Source organism: Colias philodice, chromosome 6 (genome assembly GCF_061535455.1).
Source record: "Colias philodice isolate Cphi_HAF_F1 chromosome 6, ilColPhil1 Martin Lab GWU primary, whole genome shotgun sequence".
NCBI lineage: Eukaryota > Metazoa > Arthropoda > Insecta > Lepidoptera > Pieridae > Colias > Colias philodice.
Window position 1 is genome coordinate 10,636,844 of NC_143091.1, and position 9,552 is coordinate 10,646,395.

Here is a 9,552-nt window from a genome sequence, read left to right on the forward strand (position 1 = left end):
CTGAACATTGGGATTATTATAATCAATAAACACTATTATTTTCCAAGGATTAAAATTATATAAAGGATAAAAATTAGTAATTGGCATAGTTTAATATTTTGTAAACTGTTATTAGTTTAATATTTTGTAAACTGTTATTACTGTTATAACTGATAGATAATTATAATGTACTATACTTAGTTATTCCCATTGGATAATTGTAATATTATTTATCAAGCTTAAAATATTTGCTGACTATTGCAATTTTCTATAGTATTTAAGTTGTCGATGTTAAACACTTAAAACTTAATACGCTATTAACTGTTGAACAAACGACGAATGCTTGACGATTCTCGGCCCACATTCGCCTTTCGCAGTCTATACTCTGTGGCGGGTGGCCTAAGCAGTAGGCAATTTGAATTTGGCGCGTCGACAGTTGCGGTCAAGCCGCGCGCGCGCTCCAATGCCAGCAAGCAGTGGAACGGACGAATCGAAAGTTTCTCTCGTGTTATTTACTTTTTTGTTTGTTATTGTGCGGTGGACGGACTCGTTTTTAGTGATAAGTAAAAATTTGCAAATGTAGAACTAAACAAGTGTGTATTAAATAATTAAATGCCGACGTGTATATAATTGTGGTATGTAACAGTGTTATTTTTTGTTATCAACTGCTGGTTATCGTGTGGTCCGTGCGAACTTTTAATAAGCTTTACTTCCTTTGTTTAGGGACGACGACGCCTACACCAATGATTGTATGAAACAAAATATGTGCGTACTACTATAGTACTCTGTACAGTTCAAAATATTTATAATGGACGGCGAGAGAAAAATTAATTTAAGCGAAGGTGTCCCACTTAATTCAGCAGGTGCGGCGAACATATTTTTGAACACGGGTAAAAATCCAAAAGTAAACGACGGGACTGTCATTCATCTGCAAACAGGTGATTTTTAGTTCCATGGAAATATTTCATTCAAAATTTGTTGTAAGTTCTTTTATTTAACTCGTTATTTTTATTTGTAGAAAAACCAGCGGACGTCGGCGTGCATATAAATACGACCTTCTCCATAGCGTCTTCTAAGAAAATTAAGCTCATGTTCGTTTTAAACGTTTTACTAAGTGTTATATGTATGATAATAAGTTGCTCGATAGCTTTCTTTTATTGGAATGAGATGATATCCATGAGAAAGCAGCTCGACGTTTTGCGAGACCAATTTCTCATACAGAATATAAGAGATGGAGTTATACACCAAGATAAGACTATACAGAGTCCATTAGTCTCTCATTTGAGGCCCCGTCAAAGAGGTCTGGAAGCAAGAGAGCCTCGAATGGAATTCAAAGATGAGATCTCACCGAATGCTAGGAGGTTATATGTTGAAGACCTCGGAGAAGATATGTTACTTTTAGACTCGAGCAAAAAGAATCCTAGTCATGATAAAAATCCTTCTTATGATTTATCAGTCTTCCAAAAAGGTACTTTATTTAATTGGAAATAAATTTATTTAGTACAAGCAAACAGAAATTAATAATTGATCTTCATTTCAGAGCCTCTAGTCGTACAATTCAATGGTGCTATGAGGGAGTTAAATTTAGGAACACAATGTAAGTACCTTTATAATTTACTAGCCCGCTTTGTCTAAAACATAATAAATTATATACTAAAACCTTCCTCTTGAATCACTCTATCTATTAAAAAAAACGCATCAAAATCTGTTGCGTAGTTCTAAAGATTTAAGCATACTTAGGGACATAGGGACAGAGAAAGCGACTTTGTTTTATACTATGTAGTGATTTAGTCTAAAATTTCAACTCTATTTCAATCTAACCACCAATTTCATAATTAAGTTTTATTTTAGTTATTAAAATAAGGTGTCCTATATGAATATAATGCATAATGAATGCAAGACAAAAAAACCAATAGCCACATCAGCTGATATTGCTATGCTAACAAAGCAGAATAATATAATCTCAGAAATATGTGATTATAATGTTAATTTATTTACATACCACAGGATGTGTGAACAATTGAAATACTTTACAACTGATTATAAACCTTTATGCATTGTTATTAGGTTTAAATTACCATAACTGTATTTATATGTGTGTTTTGATTAACTGCTGGTGGTAATTAAAGGGCTAGACATTGTTATATAATTTCTTTTTTAATATCTCTCAATGAATGGAAGTGTTTCTCATTGGAAACAATTAAAATTGCCATCTGCATACCGATATTGAATAACATTTTAATTGTAATTTATATCTAAGTGCATGATATCTAAATATCAGTTTCACACTACTTTTGAACACTCCTTTTTACACAGTAATTTTGAACTTGTTGCTCTTCTAGTATGTTATTTTTAATCCAAAATAATGTAATATAAAATTTGTGGATGGTGTACCTTAGTAGTTAGTAGTTAGCATTGCTTTGGTTTGAAAATATTAAATTGAGAAGTATGTTTCTCCCCTCAAGTTATTAATTATTATTATTCTTCCATCGTAATTTTCCTCCTCCATCATATTTCAGTGTTAATTCGATGCATATAGTTCTAAACTTAAAAAAAAATACCTACATGTTTTAATTGCAAATATTGTATGAAGAAAACAGTTTTTTTGTGATACAGGAAGCCAAACATGCAGACACGTGTGAGTGATATTAAGTCACCATAAATGTAACAACTTTGTTGCGAAAGTGTCATAGGTACACGATTAATTATTATTTTTTTTTTTCGTTAGAAATACATTTAATTGATCGAGTTATTAATGAGCCTTGAGTTTTTAGAGCGGGTAAATATGTGAATGTTTTATTTTCTTCGTTTTCATAGGAAAGACATTATCTTTGTTACTCATAGATCACTTAACCGCAATAAATGATCGCAATTACCACATAATACAATCACTAATAATCATATAATCACGTCATTGAAAAATTACTTAAGTACCACTCGAAATCTATATAGAATACCAGTATATAAACAGTGATAAAAAATAGGAATATAGGTGAACTGTATTGCTCTAGTTTCAGCTTAATTTAATAAATGATAAAATGCCTTTATTTATTAATTGGTCCATAATCTGTGGACTGTGGGATAGAATAAAGCCCGCCACTAAAATAGGCCTTAAGTAAAAACAACGTTCCACGCGTTAACTTGCCTGAAGGCTAAAGCAATGATATTTTAAATGTTAAATGATACTTTACTTGTATAGTGTAGGTATGTGTGGTTTCAACTAGACCCAAAAGAAATATTTTCAATTTACAGAAGTTGAATTATTTGCAATTCAGGCCAGCACAACAATGTAATCCCAAAATTGCCTATCGATCGGAAAGTAATCCATAAATGACCCCCACCTCGGATCTCTCAAAAAGCTACGGTATTCATAAAATAAATATCAGATTAACAAGCTCTTACTATATTTGTATAAGCGAATAGTCAATCGAACTATTTTAAACTAAGTATTTCGGTCACCGCATAATTAGCATTGCCGACTTGTACATTTCGCAGACGACGATATCCGAGTCAGCCATTTTAAACGTAAGAGGTAACCGTTATGAAATATTTTGTCCTTACCGTGTAGTAAATACGTATCAATATCTATACTAATATTATAAAGCTGAAGAGTTTGTTTGTTTGAACGCGCTAATCTCATGAACTTCTAGATAATACTAGTTAGATAGCCCATTTATCGAGAAAGGCTATAAATATCATCAGGCTAAGAGCAATATGAGCGGAGCAATGCGGGCAAAACCGCGGGACACAGCTAGTAAGTTTATGATATATCTAGCTTATCCTGTCTTCGTTCGGGATATCCATCATCTATAACTATGTACATATCTGTAAATATAAGTATCCTATTTTATTCCGCGGTCAGCCGTATTTATTAAACCTGCTTGGACAAAATAGTTCCAAATAACATAATAATATTGAAATAATAGTTTCTTAAACGAGTATAGACGGTTTAATTACTACGGAATGAGGAATCTAATGATAGAAGTACGGAATGAACATACATATTTAGATAAAGTTTAAACATGCATATATACATACATATATAGATGATGTGACGTGACGTTATTTGCGGTAATGCCGACAGCGAACTTATATCAAATAGTTTTCCGTGTTTATGTTCCTTCTATGGGGATAATAAATAGTATATTGACGTAGGACAAAGGCTTTGTATTACAATCGATATTTGCTGAAATCGAGTTTAGCGAATAGTACGCACGTTTTGCTTATCATGTGTTCATTGTAAACAGCTAATATTGATTTGTCCTGATTGAGTTCAATTATTAAATTACATATAGCCTAGGTATATCTATTAGTTGTTAGTATTAACTTAGTAATCACAAAAGTCTTTGTTTACTTTAAGCGCTAGATTTTTATATTATTATACCTTTACATAGTATTCTCTATCCTAGACGGCTAAATTGAAAGAAAGAAAGAAAGAAAGAAAAAAAGCTTTATTGCCAACAAAAAACTTAGACTATCTTAACTTAAAAGTAAACACAATATAACTATTAGGCAATCGGAACAGACTCAGCCATGCTGTGGGCTAACACCCGAACAGCGCTGATTTTCAGTCTGCCCGCGTATTTTCCGAGGTCCTACATTTATATAAATACTAATTATAAAATTAAAAAAAAAATGACATCCACAACTGTTCCAAATTTGATTTGTTCAAAATTGATTTTAATAATTTTATGAATACAAAAAGATATAGATTTACCACAGTTTTTTTTTTCTCAGAGAAAGCCATAGCCTTTATCAAATAAAATGCATAACTAATTAACTATGATAGAGGCCAAATTATTAAATTTATTAAATAATACGAGTGTGGCCTTTATTAAAATTATTAAAAGTTTATGCTTACTCATGAAAATCTTTCCATTTTCCATTAAAGCTTTAAAATCATAATTTTACTCAAAACATATACCTATCGTCTAAAAATATTCCAACCCGTTCTCAGAAACTCGTAGTTTTTGCGGACGACAGGATTTCAAGGCTGACCTTAGTTCTAGTCTCTAGACATGTGCGAAACTATAAGTTCTGACTTATTATTAGGTATGCGAATCCCATCTCGATACAATGTATAAAACTTAAAGTCTATAAATATCAATAAGAACACACGCAACGGTTTTCGATGCGGCTTTTTTTGATAGAAAGAGTGATTTAAGAGGAAGGTTTTAGTGTAATGTTTATTAGGTTTTAGAATAAGCGGGCTAAGCCGCGAGCAGAAAGCTAGTTTTATTATAGTTAGATAGAATTACTGTTTTATGGTATGTAGTCGTCCTCCTTAAAATTCTACAATTAAAAACTTCTAGCCTGAGCCACTCACAAATAATGTAGGTTTCTGCTTCCGAAAGGATTTTCAATTTAAACTTGTAATTTCAGAGTTTATTTGCTACAAATATTTCCTCTATAACATAAGTATTTTACATTCCAGCTATAGTGGGCCCGTGGGTGCGAGACACGGAGGTATCGACCAAGAACAGCGAAACCAAAATAGAGCTGAACACCAACTATTTCACTATAAAGGAGCCTGGGCTGTATTTAGTCTACGCGCAAGTAAGTTGGCTTTACGTAAATAGACACTATTCGCGAGGAAATATTCGGAATGTATTTGAAGTAACTTAAGGGATACCTTCGTATTTATAGATGTGTGTGTTTATGTACTAGTACGGTATATTATTTACTTTTTATGGTACTAGTTTTAACTATTAAGTTCTCTGGTGGAGTATCATATTATGTACCATTTCATATCAGGATCACTAAACCTATTATGATTTGAGCTAAGAGTTGATCATCTGCTGGTATCTTTAACTTTGCTAAACCCCAAGAAACAGGACATATTAAATAAACATTCATACATAAAATACTTAAGAACCATAACCATCTACCATAAGAATTGCAGATCCTTATTTGAAAATTCAGATCTAAAAATACTTTAACCACATTTTGATTTCATGAATAAACCAGGGGTAATTTAATGATTCATTATCAGTGTTTGTTTTATCTATAAAAACAAACGACTATTTCAAATTTGTAAATTTATTTTCCAATAAAAGCATATTTCAATTTTATTAAACTGCTGTTGGATCATTAACAGGGTTAAAAGCACTATAATGAGCAAGTGTGGGTTGGTTACGTGTAGTCGATATATATTTTTATATCCATCTACATGTCACAGCGCAAATATTATTTATATGATAAACATTAATTATACTATAAAATTTCACGGAATAATAGAAGTAAAATATGGTTCAAAAATTTTAGTACTTAAAACCTAATTTATCGTACCTATACCTAAATATACCATCATCTAATCAGAAGATATTCAGGAACATTGCTTGAAACATCCCAATTACGGAAAGAAAAAATATTACGAAATTCGTTAATTAGAGGTATTTAATATTTATACTTTTCTTGATAGTTAAAAATTCGTTATAAAGAGGTTGTTCGCAAAAAATGTTCGTAATGTAAAGGGATATTTTATATTGAATCTTATGGACAATTCTAGGGGATTACGAAAAATTTGTTAAATCGAGGAAATCGGTTGCACTGTATTATTGTGTTCTAACAATGTTTCTATAAAAATCTAATGATTGTCAATTACTTTGTTGATCTATTAACTACCTATTATATAAATGACGATAAAATGACGAATGTTTCAATTACGCATTAAAAAGTAACGCAGAAAATTAGGCCAATATTTCTAAATATAGGTACTGCAGTTATCTCTAGACAAAGATAGGTATTGTAAACAGATTATGAGATGTGCGCAGTTTAGACGCGCCAAACTACTGATAATTCGATTATACTGCTTGTTTGTGTTTTGCAAATAATTTGATTAAAAATATTATTTAATATTCTAGCATGAATTATTATTATTACCTTAATAACAAATTAATATTTAATACACAGCAAAACAATCCACGTCAGTATGATTCATGCGAAATGCGAGCTAATGATTTGTTTCTTTGTTACGATTTTTACAAGGTAGTTCCAGTTAAAATTTAAATTTTTAGTTAACCAGTTTAAATTTTTTGACCCGAAACAAATGTGGGCACAATTCGAAACCATGCATTCGATTATAACCTCTATGAAAATAGTTTCAAAGTCAAATTTAATTACAGGTAGTCTACCTAACCCACGCACCAAACAGTTTCTTCGTATGGGCCCGTCAGCCAGCCGCTGCACCTCGACTCTTAACCTCGTGTGCAACTGGCGACGACTCCAGTTCCAGACCTTTGGATAAGTCCCAGATATCCTGCTCCGTACACACAGTGGCTCGACTGTTCAAGGACGATACAGTCAATATCGCCCAGAGAGAACAGAACAGAACATTGTGGCTCCGACCGGGATACTCGTACATTGGTTTCGTGAAGTTAAGTTCCTAGTGACTGTGATAGTGTAGTGACTCAATGCAGAAGTGTGGTGAGTGACTTCGGTACTTACTGACTTAGTGACTTTTTTGTGCCATATGAAGTCTTCCAGTTAATGCATGTGCTATGTGAAAGAAAATAACTGCTTAAATGTTTTACACGAAAGTACATTTTGCTACTAGTATACACTATTGCAGTTCAAAAATAATAATTTATTTCTTAATTCCATACATGTGAATGACATTTTTAATATGTAGTTCTGGGTGTCATTAATCGCAATGCACAAATCCAATGAATGCAAATCACTGCCAATGTTTATTTGTGAACAGTTGAATGGTGCTTATGTATAAAAGAAGCGTGCCATATGTAAATAGAATGAAACAATACATCACAGTAGTGAGTAACCAATACATACCAATTATGGTAGCAATGTTTTCAAAACAACTTTTGTTGAACGACATAAAAGATTTTGGCCAAGTTGTATAATCTGTGACCGTTAACAATCATGCAACTCTTGATAATTAATATTAATCTCGTAAATTTGCATTTATTTTGTTCAAAAGTGATCTCTAAATTATTTGAATAAGAAAATGTGTTATATAAAACCGCTGTGTTGTCATTTATTTACAAGGGAAAAATTTGCTGTGTTTTCCATGGACGGAAAATTAACATGTCCTGTTGAGTTTATCGAAATTTATTATTAAAAAACCTTAATATTTACGATATAGTAATTGCTCAAATCTGCATTTGCCCATTTGACTTATTGTAGGAATTATATTTTGACATTTATTATTAATAGTGCAGACTTTATTTAGGGTGTTAGGGCCGAGTCAAGTACTTTAGTTTTGAGTTTAAACGGTGCTTAACATAAGAGTGATCGAAATTTTTGTTACATAGTTTTGCGATTAAGTGTAATTTTAATTTAGTGTTGTTATCATAAGTATGATGTAAATAATACTATATGAACTAAGAGTTGTACGAAAGTATTGGTTCGAATTCATGAATAATCTGGGATGATTTTATGTTAGTAATTTTGTATGGTTTATTTGTAAATAATTAAGAATAACGTTTGTTTACTTTTCACTTTCAATTCCTTGCTTATAGATAATAGATGTTTAAACTAAACATTATTATTTGCAATGCTCAACAAAATTTAAATATTAAGTATATTAAATTCATACTAGCCAATTCGAATACAAAAAAGTTACATGGACAATAAATGCCTTATTGTGTGCCTTAAGTCATAAGGTGTCTATTACTTGTAAGTTAATGAAAAGTTAAAATTTAACTGTAATAATGGGAACTTAAAATGTGCGTAACTTGTGTTGAAAAATAAACAAAGGTTTAATTCTTAAGGCATAGATAGAGCGACATAAGTCAGCATGTTCATTTTTTATCGTAACATTTTACGATTGATTAGGTATCTACTTAAATAAATTACTTAAGTAATTTAATATACTCAATGTGATATCTTTAGATTTAGTATTACCTAGGTTAAGTTAGGTTTTACACCTATTTTAATATTGTTACCTTTGGTTATTTAAAATATGTTTTTAATAGAACCTTTTCGCGGGAAATTTTCTATAATAGCCAATAATGTCTGTTTTAGATAATTAAGCATATATTGTAATGTAAATATCTTGAATATTATTCCCGTCCACAATAAATGTGCCTTACAATGTATATGTGTTTTATTTCATTACTAGCGGTCCGCCCCGGCTTCGCCCGTGGTACATGTTTACGTTTTCTTTACATAAGAACCATCCTCGTACTTCAAGGAATATAATAAAAAAAGAATTATCGAAATCGGTTCAGCCGTTCTCGAGTTATGCGCTTACCAACACATTTTGCGATTCATTTTTATATATAAGAAGATAAATAACATTCGTGTTTTTTTCAAATAAATATCCCTTGGGAATTTCCACGTAAAAATTGGAATGTTGTCATAAATCCTCTTTCTTCCAGTGATATGTTTCATTCTCAGAAACTACCCGCGTTTTATTGTTTTTCTTTTCTGTCTTTTGCAAAGCTTATAGGAATCACCTTGGAATCACTAACTTATCAAAATATATCATAATTTGTTAGCAGAATGATACCATATAAGATACGATTATAATGATTCTAGTTTTTAAAACCATGAAAATATTTATCATTGTAAGTATCATAATAATAAGGAAAAATATCCGAGTTTGAAATGCTT

The 9,552-nt window shown here is 31.3% G+C and overlaps 1 protein-coding gene across 1 annotated transcript; it reads left to right on the forward strand.

The window, feature by feature from the left end:
* The first annotated feature begins 372 nt into the window (after nucleotides 1–372).
* On the forward strand, nucleotides 373–9,032 carry LOC149488029 (uncharacterized). Its single transcript, XM_089696766.1, has 6 exons — nucleotides 373–614; nucleotides 703–917; nucleotides 998–1,447; nucleotides 1,520–1,576; nucleotides 5,414–5,535; nucleotides 7,104–9,032. Exons 2-6 carry the CDS (start codon nucleotides 788–790, stop codon nucleotides 7,365–7,367), a joined length of 1,023 nt encoding a protein of 340 aa, XP_089552892.1. The 5' UTR covers nucleotides 373–614; nucleotides 703–787; the 3' UTR covers nucleotides 7,368–9,032.
* The last annotated feature ends 520 nt before the right edge of the window (nucleotides 9,033–9,552 follow it).

Bases quoted from the DNA above. Each gene is read 5' to 3' on its own strand.
- LOC149488029 (XM_089696766.1), top strand. From the start codon at position 788: ATGGACGGCGAGAGAAAAATTAATTTAAGCGAAGGTGTCCCACTTAAT. The intron at 1,577-5,413 runs GTAAGTACCTTT...TTTACATTCCAG, and splicing joins GTTAAATTTAGGAACACAAT to CTATAGTGGGCCCGTGGGTG. The intron at 5,536-7,103 runs GTAAGTTGGCTT...ATTTAATTACAG, and splicing joins TGTATTTAGTCTACGCGCAA to GTAGTCTACCTAACCCACGC.